Source organism: Anolis sagrei, chromosome 4 (assembly GCF_037176765.1).
Source record: "Anolis sagrei isolate rAnoSag1 chromosome 4, rAnoSag1.mat, whole genome shotgun sequence".
NCBI classification, from domain to species: Eukaryota; Metazoa; Chordata; class Lepidosauria; order Squamata; family Dactyloidae; genus Anolis; species Anolis sagrei.
Genome location: NC_090024.1, coordinates 205,780,091 through 205,804,775, shown reverse-complemented (window position 1 = coordinate 205,804,775; position 24,685 = coordinate 205,780,091). Strand labels below are relative to the sequence as shown.

The 24,685-nt window shown below is 40.8% G+C and overlaps 1 protein-coding gene across 1 annotated transcript in view; it reads left to right on the top strand.

Moving 5' to 3' along the window:
* Positions 1 to 1,281: 1,281 nt before the first annotated feature.
* DENND2D (DENN domain containing 2D) overlaps positions 1,282 to 24,685 on the top strand; it is a 34,255-nt gene continuing 10,851 nt past the window's right edge. The window contains exons 1-5 of the mRNA XM_060772476.2: positions 1,282 to 1,712; positions 11,591 to 11,757; positions 17,312 to 17,424; positions 18,582 to 18,651; positions 23,076 to 23,153. Of these exons, the coding sequence (XP_060628459.2) occupies positions 1,649 to 1,712; positions 11,591 to 11,757; positions 17,312 to 17,424; positions 18,582 to 18,651; positions 23,076 to 23,153 (492 nt within the window). The 5' untranslated portion in view covers positions 1,282 to 1,648. The remainder of the gene's footprint in view (positions 1,713 to 11,590; positions 11,758 to 17,311; positions 17,425 to 18,581; positions 18,652 to 23,075; positions 23,154 to 24,685) is intronic.

Below are 24,685 nucleotides of genomic sequence, written 5' to 3'. Positions count from 1 at the left end.
TTGATTTTGAGGTCCTGATAACTGCTGAGTTTTTCCTGTTGTTTTTCCTCAATGCGACTGTCACGTGGTATGGCGACATCAATAATCCAAACTTTTTTCTTTTACACAATCGTGATGTCTGGTATATTGTGTTCCAAAACTTTGTCAGTCTGGATTTGAAAGTCCCACAATATTTTTGCAGGTTCATTTCCCACTACCTTTGCAGGTTTATGACCCCACCAATTGGTAGGTGGTACTTGTGACATAAGTTCCAGTGAATCATTTGGGCCACAGAGTTGTGCCTTTGTTTGTAGTCCTTCTGTACAATTTTCTTGCAACATCTGAGGATATGGTCCATGGTTTCATCAACTTCCTTGCACAGCCTGCATTTTGGGTCACCCACTGATTTTTCAATCCTGGCCTTAATTGCATTGGTTCTGATGGCTTGCTCCCGGGCTGCAAGAATCAGGCCTTCTGTCTCCTTCTTCAGGGTTCCATTCATGAGCCATAACCAGGTCTTTTCCCTGTCAACTTTTCCTTCAATTTTGTCAAGGAACTGCCCATGCAATGCTTTGTTGTGCCAGTTGTCAGCTCTGGTTTGGGGTGGAGTTTTCTTTTTTCTTTTTCTCAATTATTTTTATTGAAAATAAATTGAGTCCAAGAGATTGGTGCATTAGAAATGCTTAAAAGAAAACACAATAGATTTACATTGCACATTGGGAACAGCGTGTGTGTGTGTGTGTGTGGGGGGGGGGGGGGGGGGTTAGAGAGTACTGGCTCTTTGTCTGCTGTGGTTTGAGAAGTTTTCAATTATTGATTTCAATTAAAGCTGGTTCTTGGCTTTCCTTGACATATTCTGCCAGGGTGTGTTTTTCTTCTTCAACTGCTTGTTTTACTTGTAAGAGTCCGCTGCCACCAGACTTTCTAGGCAGATAGAGCCCGTCAACATCACTATGAGGATGTAGTGAATTGGTTGAACCTGCTGGTAGTTACACTACCGCCAGCACAGCTCTCAGCATCCATGGAGCAGTTAAGCCCCCACCACGACAAGGTGGCACCCATGGGAGGGGGGGGGGGGAAGAGCTTATTATTATTATTATTATTATTATTATTATTATTATTATTATTATTATTAAGGAATTGTGGGCTGTTAGGAATTATGTGAGTTGAAGTCCAAAACACCTAGAGGGCCAAAGTTTGCCCATGCCTGCTCTAGGTTCGTGTTGATACATACACACGTGACAAAGGGAGGTGTGTATGTGTTGAGAGGCGGGCGCCCTCCCAGGGAAAGCCCCCTTGGTGCCTGCTTGGCTTCCTGGACGGCGTCCTGCCTGCTGCCAGCGGGGGATGCTGCTGCTGCCTCTGCCTCTGCTGCTTCTCTCGGCGCTTCCCAGGAAAGCGGGGAGCTCCTCCTCCTCCTGACTACTTTTACTTCTTCTTCTCCTCCTCCTCTTGGCGCCGGATTCAGGTGAAGGTCTTCAGGGCCGCTTCCCTTCCCCAGGTGTGCCCTCCTTCCCCTTCCCGTCAAGCCCGGCGCTCCTGCCGAAAGTGAAAGCGGGCGGGCGGCCGGGAAGCAGAGAGGCGGAAACCTGGGCCAGCAAACAGCTTGAGAGCCAGCCAACGACAGGGACTGTCCGCTTGAGAGCAGCTAGACCGGGATCAGAGCGCGATGGCCGGCGAGAGCATCGTCCGCTTCTTCCGACACAGTTTCCGGCGGCGATCGTCCCGCAGAGGTGAGCAGTCCAGCTTGGGAATTGATCCACAGGTTTTGTTTGGCCTCATTATCACACGAGAGAATGAATCCACTTTAAATCCGGTTGCTGCCTCCTACAGAATCCGCGGGTTTGTAGTTTAGGGACGAGCCTTAAACAGCCTCACTAGACAACAAACCCCAGACTTCTGCAGGAGGCAGAAACTGGATTCAAAGTGGAGTCATTCTCTTGTTGCCACGGCAGGGAAAGTGGAGTCGAACTGCATTGGATTTGCCCACCAACCACGCTCGTGTCCGTCCCTTCGTCCGCCTGGCGCCGGCCCCGCCATCCACTCCCTCCAACTTCCCCGAGGACTTTTCCTCCGCAACCGGTTTGTCGAGTTTCCTCTCCAGACGCGCACTAAACGCCGGTGTGTGGCCTCTAAGGCCATTTGTGGGGAGTGAGGGATCAGGCCCCCTCCTTTTGCAAAGGGGGGAGCAAACCCCTTCCCGGAGCGAAGCCAGGGCAAAGTCCCGGCTGGCTTGCTTGCTTTCATCCCGCCTCTTTCCTCCGGGAAAGCCAGCAGGATCCGGGAATGGGAAAATCCCCCTCGTCGCGTCCCTGGCAACACCTGCGGCAGAGAGAGAAAGAAAGAGGAAGCATGAGATGACATTAAAGCAGGCATGAGCAAACTTGGGCCCTCCCTCCAAGTGTTTTGGACTTCAACTCCCACCATTCCTGGCCTCGGGCCCTTTCCTTTCCCCCCTCAGCCGCTTAAGGAAAGGGCCTGAGGCCAGGAAAGGGCCTGAGGCCAGGAATGGTGGGAGTTGAAGTCCAAAACACCTGGAGGGAGGGCCCAAGTTTGCTCATGCCTTCATTAAAGAGTGTATTTTTCAGTAAAAAGGATGCAAAACCAACAGTGGTAGAGTGCAGGTGAATCCTCTCCAATCTCCAAGCATGCCTTAATAGGTCAAGGTGCACACTCCATGCTTTGTTCATTTTCAGGGAATGAATCAAATTGAGGTTACTTAGAAGTAAGTAAAATTGCTGGAAGAAACAATATCAACCTTAGATATGCAGATGATGCCACTTTGATGGCCAATGGTTGCAGTTAAACATCAAAAAACCAAGATTATGGCAACAAGACTGGCAAATAGAGGGAGAAAACGTGGAGGCAGAGACCGACTTTGTATTTCTAGGTGCAAAGACTACTACAGATGCAGACTGCAACCAGGAAATCAGTAGACACTACTTGGGAGAAGAGCAATGACCAATCTCGATAAAATAGTGAAGAGTAGAGACATCACACTGGCAATGAAGGTCCGCATAGTTACAGCAATGGTATTCCACCGTAGTCACCTATGGATGTGAGAGCTGGACCATAGGGAAGGCTGAGAGAAGGAATATAGATGCTTTTGAACTGTGGTGTTGGAGGAAAGTTCTGAGTGCCTTGGACTGCGAGAAGATCCAACCAGTCCATACTTCAGGAAATAAAGCCCGACTGCTCATTGGAGGGAAGGATATTAGAGACAAAGTTGAAGTACTTTGGCCACATCATGAGGAGACAGGAAAGCTTAGAGAAGATGATGCTGAGGAAAATGGAAGGAAAAAGGAAGAGGGGCCAACCAAGGGCAAGATGGATAGATGGTATCCTTGAAGTGACTGGCTTGACCTTGAAGGTGTTGGGGGTGGTGACGGCTGACAGGGAGCTCTGCTGTGGGCTGATCCATGTGGTCACAAAGAGTCGGAAGCGACTGAACGAAAAAACAACAAAGAAGTAAGCTGTATTAAACTACAATGTGTAGGATTGGGCACCTTCCACCTGGAAGCTGAATAAGAGAGCCAAGGGATCTCTGCTAGGGCTAGGAAAGGATCTTGAGAGATAGCCTGAAGGATCACTGTTGGATCCTGCAGCTTAATAAGAAAGGTTGTTCAAAGTTTTCATCCATCTACATCTGCAGAGTCCACCTACACCAGACATGGGCAAACTTGGGCCCTTCAGGTGTTTTGGATTTCAACTCCCACAATTCCTAACAGCCTCAAGCCCCTTACTTCCTTTTCCACTTAAGCAGCTGAGGGGGGGGGGGGGGATAAAGGGCCTGAGGCTGTTAGTAACTGTGGGAGTTCAAATCCAAAACACCTTGAGGGAAGGCCCAAGTTTCCATTCATGCCTCTTTGAATTCTGCAGCATTGCTGGTCACAGCTGACCTCCAGTTAGAGCACTGAAGTACCAGGGCGTAACCAGTTCTCGGTATCTATGCCACAATTTTTAGGTTTGGCTTTAAGCCCATCTTGAAATCTCTTTTCCTGTCCACCAACATTGCGTTTCCCGTTCTTGAGTTGGGAGTATACTAACTGCTTTGGGAGACAGTGATCAGGCATTCCGACGATGTGGCCAGTTCAGTGGGGTTGATGGCATAGGATCATCGCTTCAATGCTTGTGGTCTTTGCTTCTTTCAGTTGCTGACATTTGTCTCCCTGTCTTCCCAAGAGATTTGCAGGATTTTTCGGAGGCAATGCTGATGGAATCCTTCCAGGAGTTGCATGTGACGTCTGTAGACAGTCCATGTTTCTCAGGTGTTTAGCAGGGTTGGGAGGACAATAGCCTTATAGACATGCACCTTGGTCTCCATATGGACTAGAAGGCAAAAGCAAACCCCTTCTGTACAAATCTTGTTGGGAAAAATCTATGATAATTTTGCTTTATGGTTGCCACAAGTGAAAAATGACTTAAAGGAACAACACATTTTCTTGTATTCTCCTGGTATTCACAGTCAGTATTACCATATACGTTGAGTGTTTTGTTTTTGTATTAACAGCAGCACATGTTTATATTAAGGGCTGGGATCAAATCAATATCAGTAATTGCACTTGATGTGGTCTGAGTCCAAGACATCTCATGCTCTCCATTTCTCCTTCCCAGTTCATCTCTAATACCGTACTAAAGTCCTTTATGTCTTTTTGTGCTAAAATAGAGTCATTCTCTTAGAACAGTCATAATGTTGTAAAGCAATGCTTTCCACCTATGTAATCGTGAAACCAACAGGAAACTGAAAGTTACCTGGTAAGGCCAAGACCTCGAACACTGTTCCCACCCTAAATATCGCGGCATCACTTTAGATCGAACACTAACATTTAGTGGAGAAACCAAGCACAAAGTAACTGCATGCAATAACATCCTGTGGAAACTTACTGGTAGCACATGGGGTACAGACCCAAACTTAATTAGAACATCAGCCCTGAATTTGTCTTGCTGAACTGCTGAGTATGCCTGACCTTCTGGCACAAATCTACCCACACAAAGCAGGTGAATACAGAACTGAGTGCAACATGCAGAATAATCATAGAATATCTCAATCTACACCTGTTGATAGACTCTATAAACTAGCTGGCATTACCTCCCCTGATGTGCTATGGGAAGTTGCTGCCAATTGCGAGAGAAATGAGGTTGGACACTGTGAAAGCCACCCCCTGCATTGCTATCCTCCTCCTCCCAGTAGACTTAAATCGAAGAAAAGTTTCATGAGCACCACCACTCCTCTTAATGTTCCTCCAGCAACAACAAGAGTATCCCTGTGGGGAGCAAAATCGGGCAATTCCAATTGGATGGCCCCTCTTCCTCCAGGGGCAAACCAAGAATGGGCAACTTGTAGTGAAGTAGGCAGATCAAAAGACAGCCTGGGAAAATGGCACTACCTAGAAGAATCTTCCACCTTGTGCGACTGTGAAGCAGAACAAACAACTTAGCATCTGTATGCCCACAATGCCCTGCCTCATGCACAGAGGAAGAACTGTTTAAAGCTACAGATAATGCAGTTGCTGTTGCTAATTTTTGATCTAAAATTATTTAGCTACTTGTTCTCCCTCTATTTTATCAGCTTTATACTTGTTTATGCAATGCTTTTGGCAATAAATAAAACAGGAATGATTGCTGATATAAAAGCAAGTAATGTGTGTTTTGCATTAATGTAGAGAACGAGGTGTGGCCTTGCATGTTAACACTGCAGATGATTTTAGAAGTCACTGTTTGCTTAATAGATGTTTACTTTTCATGAAGCCTGCTTTGGTTCAGGATGGTTGCGAAACAGAATGATGGAATTAGAGTTATTCAGCCATCCAGAGTAAACAGTTTTCTCTCTCTTACGAGACAGACATGCACATATATGGCACAGACTCCACCGAGTATATTAAGATGCAGAATAGGCAGCAACAACATGGTCATAATCTTTGTGTTGTCATGGAAGAAACTTTCCAGTGTTTATGGATTTGGCAGCTGTCTCTGAATTCTTCAAATTGCATGTCTATTTTACAGTTTTGCTGATTCACTCTGCTTTCGCCACCAGTCAAACATAAAGTGCAGATATGAGGCATCCCCAGGAGCCTTCAGAAATATGCCTGAAGTAAGAGCCTGGGTTTTCTGACATAGTGGCAGACCCAAGTTTTCCCTTTGAAGCATTGTATGCAGGATACACACCAGTCATGTGTAACTGAAAGCAGAAGGATAACAATTCCCTTTGTATTTTATTGCATAGCTAAACAAAGCCGTCCTTTTCTGTGCCACCTCACAAGATTTCATGGTCCCTGGGATTGTTTCTACAACCACGGTGCCAACTTAATGAAACAGCAGATTGGAAAGAGGTGTGGTAAACCTCCATTGGCAATTAAGCTGGTAAAGCAGTAACTCCACTCTGCAGCTGCTCTTGGTACAGTTTGCCTCATTATTTGCAGAGTCACCTGCCTAAGGCAAACACGGAAGGGGTTTTCCCCTACACACCTTGTGCTTGGAAACCTACACCTTCTCTCCTCTGACTGCTGAATGCACCTATTGGTGCAAGCTACTTTGCATCTTTTTAGCCTCATGGCATCATAAAATAAAAGTAATTATTAATCTAGCTTCAGCCAAAAGTTTTCAGGCATAATGTAAAACCTTGGCTCAGAAACACTGCTTTTTTGGATTCAAAGGTGACTTTACTATCATTTCATCACACTAGAGAATGAATCCATTTTAAATCTGGTTGCTGCCTGCTGTAGAATTTTGGGCTTTGTAATTTAGCTTTAACAGCCTCATTAAACTACAAACCCCAGAATTCTTCAGGAGGCAGAAACTGGATTTAAAGTGGATTCATTCTCTAGTGTAGTGAGGTGAAATGGGCTTGTTTCTAGCTTCATGTTGGTTCAGCTTATTTTGTCCACAGATGACAGTTATCTCTACCCAGAAATAGAACTGACTATTGTTAAGAGAACTGTAAATGAATCATTAATGAAGCTGGATTACCAATGTTTAGCCAGATTTTCCAGTTTTGCAGGTAGGAACTGTTGCTTACAATCTTTACAATAGTCACATAACTCCAAGTGACATGTTTAACATCTTTTGTAGTTTGGTCATAAGTCAGCTGGGATGCGGACATGTCAGATGATTTTTTTTTTTTACAAAAGGGAATGAGAAGGCCTGTGTTTGCATCAAATCCATAAAAGGTTATTGGAGAAAGCTCAAAGAATGAGAAAGTTTTGCCTTTGGTAGTTTTGCATTATACTTGCCAAATCAGAAGGTGTTAGAACAAGTCTTGGCTCAATTCTATGCTACATTATAGTATGCAATTTGAGATTAGTTTCTTTTTTCAAATATTGAATCAAGTATGTGTGCCCCTAGTCTATAGCTGCCTTATCCAACATATCAGTCTGACAGTCGTGTTTCACATATTCAAGAACACTGGGAGAGAATACTTGTAGCCTAGGAAATTGCTTCCATTTATCATACCCTAAATCCTAGGCCTTCCCTTTCCTGGAGATGGTTGTGTATAGATCATTCTGAACAGTTTATGAATTTGTGTCAGTTGTGCTCATTTTAAGAAACTTGGATGAATGTGAACTTGCAGACACACTACAAAGACTTTAGAGGAAATATCACTTCTGCCTGGTTTCATGGCAAAGCTCCCAAAACATCTGTATTGATTTCTTATCCAAGTTCAAGATCAGATTGTCTGAGGCCCCTTTCACACAGCTGTATAAAATCCACATTGAACTGGATTATATGGCAGTGTGGACTCAGATAATCCAGTTCAAAGCAGATATTGTGGATTATCTGTCTTGATATTCTGGGTTACATGCATGTGTGGAAGGGCCCTGAGAAGTTAACCCTCTCTTGTATAGATCACCTGGTGATTGCAATCTTGGGCATTCTGCTTATTGTTCCAAGGCCCTGTAAGGCTCATTTGTATGCTGATGAAAACAGACTTCTGGTTCTTTCTGGTTTAAATAATTTGGTGTAGTCCTCTATTTAAATCTAGTGGACTTCCAATGAAGAGTGCTTCTGTTCTTCACTGAAGGCCTAATTGCTTATCCAAGCATTGAAATGGACTAGGGAATCACTGACATTTACCTTTGGCGCAGTACACTGGCTACGTTGGTCAGACAAGAAAGAAAATTGGGCTTCTCTATCTTATAGTAGAGAAAGTTAGACTCAATGTCAAAAGGTGTGAGTTACATGGCAAGCTGCATCCACTGACATTCTCACCTATTAAGGTGCTGGAGCTGATCTTTTTACATCTCACCTTGCAACTGTTCTAAACCTTCTAACTGTTGTTGTTAGGCAACAGCCCTGTACAGTATTAACAGACTAATATCTGCTGTTAATGGTCTCATCCGGTCTTCAGGGCAAAGGGGGGGAATCTCTGGGTGAGAGCACTGCCTTGGAAAATGTGTGTGTGTGTGTGTGTGTTCTTTTATTAGAATGGATGTTTTTAATTTGAAAGGTGTACTTGGTACAGGTTTTCATAGAGTTTTCTTAGACTGGGGTCACTGTATGTCAGTGGTTCTCAACATGTAGGTCCCCAGATGTTTTGGCCTTCAACTCCCAGAAATCCCAATAGCTGATAAACTGGCTGGAATTTCTGGGAGTTGTAGGCCAAAACACCTGGAGACCCACAGGTTGAGAAACACTGCTGTATGTGGACACGTGACTAGAAGGCACATACACACAGTCTTATGCAACTGTGGTCAGTAGTTACAATACCATACTTAATGACATTGCCAGAAGCAGCCTCCTGTAGCCCTGAAATCTCTGCAAGTATAAACACCTATTTTAGGATCATAGTCGATTCTGAGTGTGCTGCTTATAGGCTTCTCTTTAAGTAGGGTTAAATAAAAAAGAAAACACTTTTGCAATTGCTTCCGAGAATAAATTCTGAAATCCTCTAGATGAAATATTGTTACTAGATTGTCTTGTTAGCAAATACCACATGCTTCGTTGGCCTTGTCACTTTGTTGCATGCACTGAAGTGAACCGACTTCCTGGGTGAATGTGAACTCCTAATTCCTACACCCAGCCTGGGTGAAGCAACTGTGGTTATACTTTTGTAGCAAAAACCATAATAACTTCCTGCTGTAATTTTAAAGACAACAACAACCCACTCCTTTGCTTAAGAACAAAACACACCTACAGAAAACTATGAAACTTCAAAATCAATTGCAGAGACATGGATAACATGTGCAGATCACCTAACTGTATGTGCTTTGTTTTAATGACCTAATGGCAGAAAGTAGCAATCTGTTGGTTGATTTTGCCCCCCCCCCCCCAAAAAAAAAGGTTGAAAAATAATGTGGGTCTTTTCACACACACACAAAATCCATACCTGGTTTCTGCCCATGTTATTTTCAGCAATTAATTCACACACAGAAAGAGAGGGAGGGAGAGTGAGAAAGAATAGTTAGTGTATTTGACAAGCAGGAAATATTTCTGGGTCAACACTGAGCGCAATATACACACAAACACTACTCCCAAAGTTTTTGACTTTTTTCTCTGGTCACCTCCCTCCCCACTTTTAATCACCCTGTTCTGCTCATCTGTGTCACCAACATTACTTGGTTTCAGAAGATGTTGCTTGTTATGTTTCTGGACACTGGATCCTTAGTAGGAGGCATCCCAGATTATGTAGACACGGTTCTTCATATATACTCCCAATAATAATACAATTGTACCCTCACATTTGCAGTTTTGACTCTTGCGGATTTGATTACACTATGCAGCAAAATTTGAAAAATGTTCTGTTCCTGGTTTGAAAGTGTGATTTTCTCTTTAATTTTGCATTAATTACTTTGAAAGTAATTGTTATATTCCAGAATATTTTATTTTGTGGTTGCCACAAACTATCTTGAATTGGTTGAAACTCAATCAGGTATTCATTGAAAAACTATAGTAAAATGTGCTTCAAGATGTCCCACAAAAAGCTTTTGCAGTTTAAGCTTTTAATGATAGAACCAATCAGGAAATGACAAAAATCGTGTTACATAGTGTTATAGAAGGCAATCCAAATTAGCTAAATTAGAAAACATCTAATGCCAATATTTTAATTTATCTGAGACATGCTAGAATTAATTATTTTTTAAGTGACAAAGGTCACAGCAGGTTGATTTTGTTGCATTTCAGTCTTGTTATCTAGCAATGAACCTAGGACAAATAATACTTGGAGACTGTGGGATGAATTCCTAAAGCTTTAGCATAGATTGTAGCACAGTGTTCAGAAGCATAATCTGGGATCTTGAACTCCCTCATTCATGCCTCAAATCAACTTTGGACTCACCAGAAGGGCTTAGGAAAGTCACTTTCCTAGAATACTTTGTACCTTTCCATCAAGTAATAATATAGGAATAGCGATACTTATCTCCTGAATGATTTGTAAATATTGCTGAAAAGTTGCATGTGACTTATTCCAAGTACTTGGTTGTTCTGACTGCTTGGAATAAGTCACTTGTAGCTTTTATATAGATTAAACTATATACATTGATGTTGTTAGGTTTTCCTGCAAACCTCATGCTGTAGTGCTGCTCAACTTTCATATCTTTTTTTAAAATAGTGACTCATGAACTTTGGATGGTAAAAATCACATTTTTAGATAATTTGAAAGACACTTCTCTCACACACACCCACACACACATCACACTAGAGAATGAATTTACTTTAAATCTGGATGCTGCCTCCTGCAGAATTCTGGGGTTTGTAGTTGAGGGAGGAGCCTTTAACAGCCTCACTAAACTACAAACCCCAGAATTCTACAGGAGGCAGAAAGCAGATTTAAAGTGGGTTCATTTTCTAGTGTGATTTTTTTTTTTGGTCATGTCAGGAGCGACTTGAGAAACTGCAAATTGCTTCAGGTGTGAGAGAATTGACTGCCTGCAAGGACGTTGCCCAGGGGATGCCCAGATGTTTTGATGTTTTACCATCCTTGTGGGAAGCTTCTCTCATGTCCCCACATGGGGAGCTGGAGCTGATAGAGGGAGCACGTCCGCGCTCTCAGATTCGAACCTCCAACCTGTAGGTGTTTAGTCCTGGTGGTACAGGGGTTTAACCCACTGTGCAACCGGGGGCTCCCTCCAGTGTGATGAAGTAGACAGAAACAGTCAGAGTCTCAACCAATTCATCACAGTTTGTGGCAGCCATAAAAATGACATTTCTGGAGCATAACACCTACTTTCAAAGTAAGTACCGCACAATTAAACAGGAAATAACACTTTCAAACCAAGAACTTTTTTTTCAAATTTTGTTACATAGTGCAATAACTTCAATATAGATTGGCTAGAAGAAAGAAGGCTATGCTGACCAGATGGATCAGTGGTCTAATTCAATATGAGGCAAAGCTTCAAATGATACACTTACACTGTAGAATGAAATAAGTTTTCACACCACTCAGTGCCATGGAATTATTTGCTGTAGTTTTTCAAAGTCTTTAGCCTTCTGTGCCAAAGACTGCCAGTGCCTCACTAAATTACAAATCCCAGTATTCCATAGCATTGAGCCATCACAGTTATAGTAGTGTAAACTGAATTCATTCTACAGTGCATAACTCACTCTAATCTACTAAATGGCCTTTCATGTCTATGTGTTTAGAAATAGTCTTGTGAATTACTATCATTTTGCTTTACAGATGAAATCCAGGGTGCATTACCTAATGAAAACAGACCTTCAGTTGGTGAGAGAACCAGTTTCCCTAACTCTGTGGGCCATCTGTTCTTTGAGTATCTAATTGTCGTCTCTCTTAAAAAGAATACCAATGGAGATTATGAGCCCAAGATTACCTATCAGTTTCCAAAGGTAAGAAATCTAGCATGATTGAGTGATCAGGTGGGAAAAAAAATCTGTGTAGAGCCTTTTTCAGATGCTATACCTCCAAGAAAGGAATATTTATTAACTGTGGAACTTGGTTTGCATTCTGGATGCAGGCTTTGCTCCAATATGTGTGTGTTTGTGTTTCATGTCTGAATAAGACAGTCTCTGTACTGTGCTTCTATGTATATGTCAATACTAACTGGTTGGTTTTGGAAGGAAAGGTGCGTCATCCAAAACAGTCTGGAATGATTTGAAAATAGGACTGTGGGCATTCTGGATGAGCAGCAAATCATTTTTCCTTTTGCAGCTCAAACTAGTTGGCCCAAATTCTTCCTAGAAAACAAGAAATCAGCCCTGAAAAATATGCTAACTATGAGTCTGCCATCTCTTGAGTTACCTTCGCCTGCCTTCCTTCTCAATTCCACAGAGACTCCTGTGCACTGAGCTACATTCTGTGAAACTTTACTGGAATCGATTTACCTTTAGAAATGCAGAAAATCCTGTTTACAAAGTATATGGAGCGTTCTTCCCTTTTGAAGTGTCTCTTCCTGCCTCATGCTTTTCAAGTGTTCTTCACTGGATCTTCTCTTATTGTGTTAAAGCTGCATTGCAGAAATGGCTCCCTTTCTAAAAACAAGATTATAAAGAAGAGCACACCTAAGGTGTCACATAGGCCTGGGGAATAGGATGTAGTTCTCTCTTTTGTTGCAAGATATGGTGCCAGACAACTATAAGAACAAACTATAAGAACAAACTATAAGAGCAAATTGTTTTTATTATGGATCCCTGCTCTGTCTTTTGGCATCAGATAATGGGTAACTTATTCCTTGGCATACTTACAGTACTTACTTAGGCGATCCCACATTGTCTGAGTATGATGGCCTCCCAAATGTAGTGTCTTGGCGATGGATGTGTAGGTGACTGTGGAGCCCTATTCTTAATCTGCATGTTCTTCCATAGTGAGGGCATAGGTTTCCAGATGGAAGGTGATCCCAGTCAGGGTTGGTTTGACACACTTTCCTCTTGGTACGTTTCTCCCTTTCACCTTCCATTCATGCCTCTTCAAATTCTACAGCACTGCTGGTCACAGCTGACCTCCAGTTAGAACCCTCAAGAGCCAGGACTTTGCAGTTTGCTGTGTCTATGCCACAGTTTTTACGGTTAGCTTTAAGCCCATCTTTAAATCTCTTTTCCTGTCCACCAGCATTCCGTTTTCCATTCTTGAGTTGCTTTAAGAGATGGTGATCGGGCATTTGGACAACGTGGCCAGTCCAGTGGAATTGATGGCGTAGGAGCATCTCTTCAGTGCTGGTGGTCTTTGCTTCTTCCAGCACGCTGACATTTATCTGCCTGTCTTCCCAGGAGATTTGCAGGATTTTTCAGAGGCAATGCTTATTCTTGGCATAATTCCATTAACATTAGTTCCAATTAAATCTCACTTAGAATAATGTCTAGCTAAGCAGAGCTACTGAATTAAAAAAAACCAACAACCTTGATACCATCACTGTAAAGACAATGTCATTTGATACGACAAGGATGAGAACGTGTACTCCTTGAAGGTGAAATTTTCACAAAAAGTCACAAAAATCTTCAGTGTATTGACTTTTTTTCATTTGCTGAGATACTATCTATCAAAATCAAAATGACTTGTGAATATTCTTTACATTTCTACTTCACACTGGAGAACAGGTAGACAGGACTGAGATGAAGTAGAAGACTTAGGCCGCATCTACATTTTCATATAAAATCTAGATTATCTGTTTTGAACTAGATTATATGACAGTTTAAACTCATAAAATCCAAATCAGATAATCTGGATTATTTGATTTGATAATCTGGATTATCTGACTCCATCCATCCATCCTGTGGCTGAATCTATGTAGGTTAAATGAATCATGACCTCAATTCCAGTCCTGTTGAAACATGTGAAGTTTCTCTTGTTTCAATGTGAAATACTTCTTTGCTTTAAGGCAGTTTAAAAAAATCTCCACTTTCCCCCAGCTTTTTAGAGAAAGGACCAGTTTTTAAATCACATGGTTTGACCTGCAAATTAGGATCACTGTAGAATTGGGATTAGTCTGGAAAGGGCTGGGGTCAGGTTGGTGTCTGCTCACCTGGTTATTCTTGCCATGCAAGAGTAGCTCCCATGTTTGTTTTTAAATATTTGAAAATTATTATTAAACATTATATGTAGACATTGTGAGTAATACAAACTGCATTATAGCATCTACCCAAACAAAATACTCTCATTTGTTTTACTGAGGCATTGAATGTTTGCCTTTTTGCGTGTTGGAGTCCGCCCTGAGTCCCCTAGGGAGATAGGGTGGAATATACATAAATTTTTATTATTATTATTTTATTTATTATCCTGCCTGCCCCAACAACTTAAAATATGGCTTCTCACCCACCCAACTAAGAACACCAATACAAGTAAGTCTTATTCAAGCATAGAACATATTATCCTTCTTAGCCAACAGTCATTTCTAGAGAACCAAACATTCATATCCCGCAAGGTGAAATTGTCTTTCTTTTTCCTTTAAAAGGTTTAAATGTGGCTCCTAGTCATCTAAAATATTTCTCTCTTATCATTATAGACAATTTATCCATTTGGTAAATTTAAATACCTTCAGTATTGAATCCTTGGTAGAAGGTAGCTTTGCCTTTTTTTTCAATTCTGTGTATATAATAGTCTAGCCACCAAAATCATTAATGCAACACTCTATAGTTTAAAGTCTTAATCTGTTCATCAGACATACCAAATAAGATATGTTCTGGCTTTCAAGTTTTTTTTATATTAACCATTAAATCTATTCCCACATATTTTTGGCTTCCCACATGTCCACCACATGCATTTCATATTTTCAGCATTTATTTTTAATTCCTTTATGCACTTTAGCTAATCTTGCAGGAATCAGATATGACTTGAACACCATTTTGTAGAGGTTTTCTTTGAAGTCAGTAATATACTGTTTCTTTCAGCCCTGTGGTTTAAAAGGTTATCTTGTTTGTATCACTGTTCAGAAAAGGTGGTGCTACTTTCTTTTTTAGACCTGGTGTTTGTATGTGAACCTTCACATATATACCATTGCACCATTTCACTTCTCTGTGCTTCACAGGCTTCACTTTATAAATGTGTTTGTGGCTAATCAGAACAACAGGAAAAAAACAAAGGCTGTTTGATTTTCATGTGGGGTGAGAATAAAACAAAACCCCAAAGCTCTAAAGTATCTGCAGTAGTATGAGCAGACATAAACTGATATGGTGAACATGTGCACATACTAGAAATGTCCCATTGCAATGGTGTGGCTACATAATGGGAGTGTCATGTGGCTTTCTAAATTGATTTTGCTTTGGATTAAAAGAGGTGTGTATATAGGGATCAAGTCAGGGCAGGAATATCCCACACTGGAGATGTAGTAGATAATAATAATAATAATAATAATAATAATAATAATAATAATAATAATGCTATTCTTATACCTTGCCACCATCTCCCCGAAGGGACTCGGTGTAGCTTACATATGGGACAAAATGCCCACAAAACACAAACAACCTATCAAAGCAAAAACAGAAATAAAATAAGAATATAGTAAAATATAACAATCAGAGAAAGAACAAAAAAAGAAAGCATCAAAATATAAAACAACAGCATAAAGTTCAATCAAAACAATACTCAACAAAACCAATGGTCAGTGGGACAATAGGCTTGATTCATGTAGATCCATGTAGATTCAGCCTAAAATGCCAGGAAGAAATGTTCTGGTCTTCTGACATGTCAGAGTCTTCCGTGGAAAGATTGTAAATGTGAGAGCATTGTGTCATGAGCTGTGATGAGAACTTCGAGGTGGCACAACTCAAACACATGTTTCCAGCTGAGTGAGAAAGACTTGAGGTGTAGCAAAATTACAGAGCTTGGAAAAATTGTTTTTGGACTCCTTGGTCATGCTAGATGAGCGGATCTGGAAGTTGTAATCCAAAAGTTAAAAGTAGCATTCCCAAATCCTGACTCCCTGTAATAGCACTAAATTAGGCTGTCTATGCAACACCAGCAAAACATGGGGACTCAGACAAAATATTTTACAACTTTCTGAGCATGCCCAAAAGTACAGCTACTTAGAATTCAGACAAGTTGTTCTGAATTTTAAGTAACTACAACTCCCAGAATCCTTCAGCCATCATCACAATTCCATGCTGTCTGGGGAACTTTGTAAATCATTGTCTAAAATAGTAATTTGTCTAAGCTTTACTGGTACCAGGCCTTTGAGTATGGAAACAGTACTCTGTATTTTCAATGAAAGAGTCTCAATACATGTGTATGTTTTGAAACTGTGTTGAGATTGTGCAGAGGCTAGGGACCTCATCACATTGGGCTTGGGCTCTATTCTAGGATGCTTCCATTATGGAGCCAGGGCAGAGCGCTCTGGAGCCCATCACATGACGCGGGGCTACTTCTGATGGGGCTCCATTGTGGCTCAATCCTGGAAGCGTCCTAGGATGAAGCTCTGAGAACATGGGAGGCTTCCCATGTTCTCATTGATTAGAATGGGGCTAGCATGGGGGGAAGCTAGGCAATGCAGGGTGTGGGGCGATGGTTTTCCCCAGTGTCCATTGGATTTGCCATGCTGCCTGGCAAATTGCCCTGCTGTCACTTGTGTTTTGGAACCTCATTCCACCTTGATGGACCACAGATTGCCTGAAGGGATTGATTGCATAACCTAATTTTTTCCTACTCTAAGGTTGTACATTACAAAAATTATTCGGCCAGCTTGAAAAATTTCTTGGGGTATAAAAATCTATGCTACTGAGGAACGGCAAGCCTCTGTAGAAAGGAAGTGGAAATAGACATTTGCATGCAACACCTCTTGTGAAAGTCTGTTCAGCCACGTTGTTTTGGAACAAAAATAACTTTATGCCTGAGCAGTTTGATTTTATCTGAATATATCTTTTCACCTCTCATGTTGTCACATGAAGGAAAATGCTCCAGTCATCTCTCACCATCACCTTTTTGGGAGGAACTGATGGAAATTGGGAGTTCAGTTTCCATTCGAGGTCACAGGTATCCCAACCCTATTCTGCATCCATCTCATTCAGATGAATAATTAACCTGGATCTCTCCCCATCTGGTCCAGGGAAAGGGGCCAGCACAGAATTGCATTCACCATCTCCTTCACAGGCAAGTTAGGAGGAAAGAGCCAATGTATGTTCTTGATACCTGAAAATGGTTAATATTGCCTATATAGCTCAGATCTAGGCTACTTGACAGGTTGTATCTCCCTGTAAGAACTGGCCAGGCTCTGAAATCACCAGGAGAGGTCTTTCTCCCAATTATACTACCATTACCACTGGTAGCTTTATCCTCCATGCAAATACCACAAGGAGTCTAATACGACAAATCCAGATGTGATAGTCCTCTGTATCAGTGCTGAGTCGTCTTTAGGAGATAGTCGCTTTTCTAATCCTTAGTGAATCCAGGCATTCATTACTTCCCAGCTGAATTGTGGGAAACCTCTTTCATTTTCCTCTCTGCTTTTTGTTTCAGCGTGAGAACTTGATGAGGGGGCAGCGTGAAGAAGAAGAGAGGTTATTGCAGGCGATTCCTCTGTTTTGCTTTCCAGATGGAAATGAATGGGCCCCACTCACGGAATGCAAGAGGTAACTGCTCTGTCAATGCACCAAGAATAGATGTGGATGTCAAGTGCAACACATATTTGGGAGAGTTAGGCTGGTGTGCAAAATCATAGCTTATGCTTGTAGGATATAGTTCAGATTATTCATTTACCCTAAATATGATATAGACTTTGCAGGGAAGGAATGCATGCTATTTTTCAAATTCAATGTGAATTGGCCCTCAAGTATTCCTTTTCCTGGTATTTACATAGGAACACAAGGAAGCTGCCTTGCCTTGAATCAGACTGTTGATCCACGAGGCCAGTGTTGTTAAGACTTGCTGGCAGCAATGTCTCTCGAGGGTTTCAGGCACGATTCCTTCCTAAGCTTACTTTATATCCCTGGTAGTATGTGGTGCTCTCCCATACAATAATTAATCAGGTCTTATTTTTCTTAGCTTCTGAAATCAGACAGGATCAGATGTGCTCAAGGTAGTGTGCACTTTTAATGTCAATTTAGACCAGGAATCTCTGGCTAGAGCTTGCCAACTCTCCTTGTGGAAACTGCACTTCCTGTGTTATGGGGATTCTGAGCCCAAATCAATGATGTTTTTTTTCCTTTCTGTAATGTAATGTAATGTAATATAATTGACTGGTTGCTGATGACTCGATAAATAATTCCTTTCAGTGATTTTGAGTAAATTTTTGATTATGGCTGAGATCCTGCATTGTACTAGTGGATCATAAAGTTCCATCAGGCAGAGTTATAACTCATCAGAGGTGTCGATAGGGGGAGCATTATCTCATTGGGTTGCAGTGTCCTCATTTTACATTTCTTCCATGCCTATGTCCCAGTATCTTGTCTTTCCTCCTCACCAACCTGTTTTCTGACTAGTTACCACTCCCCACAGCCATTCAGTGGCAAACCACTGCTTGCTTTTATGTAGCCAGCTGCAAGAACATGATATCATTTTCTTGAACTTCTAGAGGAACCCTGGGAGATCTAGGAGACTGGCTTTTAAATGGTTGTGGGGCGCCTAGCCAGGAAACAGAGAATCATCAAAGTTGAAGATGCGGTGTTCCTCCATATACCATCTTTTTAAAAAGTCCAAAACAACTGTCACTGATAAAGTGGCAGCACATGTTTCTAATAGGACAATCAACAGATTTATAAAATATAATGTCTTGTATTCTTCTTTGCAGTGAAACATTTTCTTTTGTTCTCACCAATGTTGATGGGAGTAGAAAAATCGGCTATTGCAGGAGGCTCTTGGTAAGAATCTCTTTCTTTTAACTTGCTTGCTTTTAGACAGTAGAGACAATATATTTCTTGCAGCCTCTCCCAATATTGAAGTAATAATATTTATTTATTTACTTACAGTATTTATATATCGACTTTCTCACCCCTAGGGGGACTCAAAGCAGTTTAATAATAATATAATAATAACTTTATTTTTATACCCCGCCTCCATCTCCCCGAAGGGACTTGGGGCGGCTTACATGGGGACAAGCCCAAACAAACATAGATTGAAACACAACACAATAAAATAAAATCAAAAATAAAATAAACACATCACAGTAACACAACACATTATTGTACAATGAGTATTATTTACATTTCACATTGACTAAGAACAAACAAGGATGGCAAATTCAATCAAGTACAATATATTGTGCAAAGACATTGGCTTATTTGCAATAGAATATTTGTTCCCTAAGGTTCGGACATCATGCAAAGAGTATGATGAAAATTCCTGACATTACTGCAGTAATGTGAAAGAGGAAGGAAACTGAGTTCTCTGCAGTTTCTTAATAACTCTCAGATGTTAATACATTTAACGTTAACACATTAGAATAATTCTAAGAATTTTATGAAAAATTCTGAGTTCTGCTCCTCTCCTCAATCTTCAGAGCCTATGATTCAAGCCCTTGGCCTGTTTTTGTTTTTTGTTTTTAATCAAATCATTTTTAATACATCTTCCAAAAGAGCTCAGCTGCCATGGCCACTGAACATACTAGCTTGGAAGATTCTGGAGGTGCAATCAAAAAAGTAACACAGTTGGTCCTCTGTGACAACAGATTTTGCATCTATATATTCAACCATCTACAGCTTTTAATCCAAAAAGCAAACCTTGATTTTTACCATTTTATATAAGGAACACCATTTTACTAGACTTGTACAATCCCTGTATTCTGCTATTGGTTTTGGGGTCCTGGTTTTTGGTGGAGGTCTTGATCCCTTTTTTGGGAACCTCAAAAATTTGGGAGGACAGAAATCTGTTTCCGATCCAGGAAGCCGAAATATTCATTTTCTATCAAGCCCATTGATGGCAATGGGGAGGGGGGCTTCCCAGGCTCCCCTTGCCATCATTTTAGGTATCATTTGTCCTTATATCCTTCATTAAGACCTAGAGTAAAACAATCAGAGTTAAGATACCACTCTTTCTATGATTCTTTCCCTTCTGTCTGTAGAGGAGACCTAGGTTTAATGCTTCGTTAAAGCTGATCTAGAGGAGACAGGAGCTACTGGTGCGTGCAGCTCTCTCCCTGCAGGAGGCAGTTTTCCAAGGCATTTTAAGGGGGCTTCTCACTTCCCAGAGAAGGAAGAGGGATCAAGCCTTATATGTTGGAAACCACCCTGAGTCCCTTTGGGGAGATAGGGTGGTATACAAATAAAGCATCGTCGTCGTCATCATCATCATCATCATCATCAACATCATCATCATCATCATCAGTATCCAGCTGTATCTTTTTGTTTTTTGGATATTCATTTAAAATTAGTAAGACATGCCATGTCGCTAATAGAAATGCCTAAAATCTAAGTAGTTGAAATATTGAAACTGGTAAATTGGTGAGAAGAATGCTGATCTGCTTGATATAGGATGATTTCAGATGGAGATTTCTTAGCACTTCATGTGAGGAGGAAGTAGGCAATGCTCCACATCTTTTGTGTGAATACTTACAACTGCTGATTAAAAAAATGATGATTCAGGACTTTGAAAATTGTGAGATCTCACATAGAGAAAAACTCTGAATGTTCAATAAAGAGTTCTGGGAAAGTAGCCAGGAAATGGAGATTAAAAGGTGAATGCAGTATAGGACTATTCCATACTGACTTCACTTTTCAATTTTGGCTTTAACAACAATCAGTTGTTCTGGTGGATCATTCCATTTTAACACAAGGCTGTGTTTCTTCTTTCTGCTTTGTTGCATAGAGGAAGAGTTTTATCCTAATTGCTTTTAATCTTTGTTGCATTTTCACATTAACTTTGTGACCCTTGTTTGAGGAAGTCCATTTTGAGTACTTCCTTAAATTAGAGGTTCTATTGCAGAATATGTTTCTTAATTTCTGTTACTAGACATTGTTCCCTTCCTCTCTTGTTATTTGAATATGGTATATTTTGAATATTTCTAATATCCACTTATATTTTGGAGACGTATACTCTGTAGATCAGCTTCCCCTAACTAGTTGCCTGCCCGTTAATCCCAGCTAGTGATCTGCCACCTGTAGATTGCCAAGTTTAGGAAGGCTGCTGCTGATGGTAGGAGCTTTGACCTCTCCTCCTCACTCCTCCAGTTTTATAAGAAAAAGAAAGTCTGATAATATACTTCTTCTCTAACCTGAGCTACAGAAGTTTCTCCGGGATGTCATTTTGCTGGATCTCCTCAGAGGTTTGCATTCTGGCATTTTGTTTACTTTTTCAGCCAAGTCTTGGCTTAGTTTGTTTGCTCTCTTGCTGAGGAGGCAACAATATGTGCATTGTATATAATTTGCAATTAGATGTTGTTAGTGTATTTTCCCAGCAGAGATAGTGTTCCCTGGAAACAAAAGGAGCCAGTTGCTTCTGGCCTCAATTCACTTTCATAATATAGTACATCTATTTTAGAGTGCATGACTGCATACTCACAGCAGGCTAGCGTCATGGCTTTAAGGTGCTCGCTGCACATTTTAAAAGTTGCTCAGAAGTTGTTATGCATGATTTGTGCACAACAACTTCTTAGAATCATAGAATCCTAGAGTTGGAAAAGACCTCGTGGGCTATCCAGTCCAACCCCATTCTGCCAAGAAGCAGGAAAATCACATTCAAAGCACCCCTGACAGATGGTCATCCAGCCTCTGCTTAAAAGCCTCCAAAGAAGGAGCCTCCAGCACACTCCAGGGCAGACAGTTCCACTGCTGAACAACTCTTACAGTTAGCAAGTTCTTCCTCATGTTCAGGTGGAATCTCCTTTCATGTAGTTTGAAGCCACTGTTCTGTGTTCTAGTCTCCAGGGCAGCAGAAAACGAGCTTGCTCCCACCTCTCTATGACTTCCCCTCACATATTTATTATACATGGCCATCATGTCTCCTCTCAGCCTTCTCTTCTGCAGGTTAAACATTCCCAGCTCTTTAAGCCACTCCTCATAGGGCTTGTTCTTCAGTCCCTTGATAATTTTTGTCACCCTCCTCTGGACACATTCCAGCTTGTCATCATCTCCCTTCCATTGCGATGCTCAGAATTGGACACAATATACCAAGTGTTGTCTGACCAAGGCAGAATAGAATAGAGGGGTGGAATGACTTTCCTGGATCTAGATATCATACTCCTATTTATTTAGTGAATTTTAAAGTAGCAAAGAATCTCAGAAGATGAAATTTTGAATCAGGAAGCAAAGATACTTAACCTTTCCCCTAATCACAGTTGTTTTCTACATTCCTGTTCCCCCTCAAATCATATTGCAGAGATATGATTTGAGGGGGAAAGTGAAAGAAAGAGCACTACTCATTAACCATTTCCCCCAATGCCCTCTGAACATGTTTTTAATAGTCAGCAAGCCATTTTTCAACATGCAATTACAGACAAAGTGTTATTAGCATTTAACAGTGTGTTCTGAAAACTAACTTCTTTGACCACTAATCTCAACAGAAATGCTTCTTAGACCATGCAGTTTAGGCTCTTTGTGAGCAAAAGAGAGATTAAATTCTTGTCTACTATCTATTTTGTTCCATGTCTGGTAGATTCCTATCTTCAGAGGGGCCCCATGAATGGGGGCTGCTCAAAGCTCTGTCTGTCCTGACAGTATCCCTTGGAAGAGATGTAACTGGCAGCTTGCAAAGGAATCAGCTGCATTAAAAACATGCTAGCTTGAGAAAAAACAGGAGAGGTTTGTGTGTGTATGAGTGTGCTTTTGCTCTCCGTAGGTGTGCAGAGACTTTGTTCCTTCCTGCTGTTAAATCCAATTTGTACATTCCGTGGGAGATTTCCTCAAAACCAGGTCATCCTGAATTTCTCCTCCTTATGTTGTGTTGCTGAGTGTCTGTTGATATGAGAAAGAGTGAATCTTTCTGTGATCAAGTCCACAAACTGGTGGTTTGGGTTCTATTTCTGACTTGTCTTGTGAACCCAAATTAGAAGACGTGTGCCTACAGAGATGCAGCTGGTATAGAAAAGGAAAAAAAATCTTCCCCTGTCCCCCATTCCTGCCTCTCTTCCTACGCCTTGACAGAGGAAATTCCACATAGCCCTGCATGTTTGTTTGCCTACTTTTGGTAACTGAAAAGTTCATTTAGGAAAGTTAGATCTGCATGTAACCTAAGGTGATTCTTCTTGCTTCTTTATAGGAATGGTTTTTGCATTTGCGCAATACAAGCATGCCACTGATAGTTGAAATACAGAGGTTGTTAAACTTTTTAAATGTGCAAAATTATTTTTCAGCCATCTGGACGAGGTGCTCGTCTCCCAGAGGTTTACTGCATAGTGAGCTGCCTGGGTTGTTTTGGCTTGTTTTCAAAGGTAAGAGCTCTGGACAGTTTCTCCCTTCATCTCCTTGCTTCTACCATAGATTCTCATCTCCTTACCCACTTATACAAAGGCTTTACAATTGCTTGCCTCATTTCAGGAATTAAGACTTTATTGCACAGAAGTGGTGAACCAGCACAGCAGAATGACCTATAGCATGAGGCCTTACAATACCCAACCTGTTGCTGATCCACCACTTCCCTCTGATGAAGCTATCAGGGGTCATTTATAAGGGCAAACCTTATACCGGTAAATGCCTTCTGATCACACCACAGCCCCTTATGCATTGAATCTGAGTGCTTCTGTGTTGACATCTGCTGCATTCTCCTTACTGTCACTTTTTGGTTAAAATTGTGAAATGCCTGTAAAAAAATAACAAAAGAAGGGAAGTAGCACTGCATCGATACCCCCCGCCCCACGTGGAAGTGGCTATAGGAAACCACCTGTCACCATGATGGTACCGTATATACTTGAGTATAAGCTGACTCGAATATAAGCCAGGGTGCTTAATTTTACTACAAAATATTGGGGAAATGTATTGACTCGAGTATAAGTCGAGGGTGGAAATGCAGCAGCTACTGGTAAATTTCAAAATAAAAATAGATACTAATAAAATTACATTGATTGAGGCATCAATAGGTTAAATGTTTTTGAATATTTACATAAAACTGTAAGTTAAGATAAGACTGTCCAACTCTAATTAAACCATTATTCTAACCTTCTTCAATGTAAATGTGCTTACGTGTCCTTCCAATAATAATAGTAAAATAATAAATGTAATAATAATAGAAAAGTAAAATAATAAATGTAATAATAGGGTAAAATAATAAATGTAATAATAATAAATGGAGTAAATAATGTAAATGTAATAACAATAATAATTAGTCAAATAATAAATGTAATAAATATAATAATAACAGAGTAAAATGATAAGTAACTTTGACTTGAGTATAAGCCAGGGGGGGGGGGGGGGGGCTTTTTCAGTCTAAAAAAAGGGCTGAAAAACTCAGCTTATACTCAAGTATATATGGTAAATTGTTACTTACCTACATCATAGGAATGGTATGAGATAGCGGTAATGTCCTAAACATACATTTAAAAAAGCATTCTATGCATCTATATGTGTGTGTGTGTGTGTGTGTGTGTGTGTGTGTGAGAGAGAGAGAGAGAGAGAGAGAGAGAGAGGGTGTAGGAGAAGGAGAGTGAGGATAATTTTTTCTGGAAACCATGTCCCGTAAACTTAGATCTTTACAGTTGTGTTCATTTATGATGTGTGGAAATGTATTCTATATGTTTTTGTTTTATACAGAAAACAGTGGCTTAGTGTCACATATAGTTGCTTGACGTTTTGTGAAGGAGTGAGGAAACTGCAATTAGGCATAACTTCCTGGTATATTCAAATCAAGAATGGTAGTTAATGGCTTTCAATTAAGAGAGCATATAGAAGATAACTTAAAACCATGCCTTCTGTTTCTAGGGTTTCTAGGAAGCTATTAATTGTAATTTCTTGACCCAGCTATAAAAAG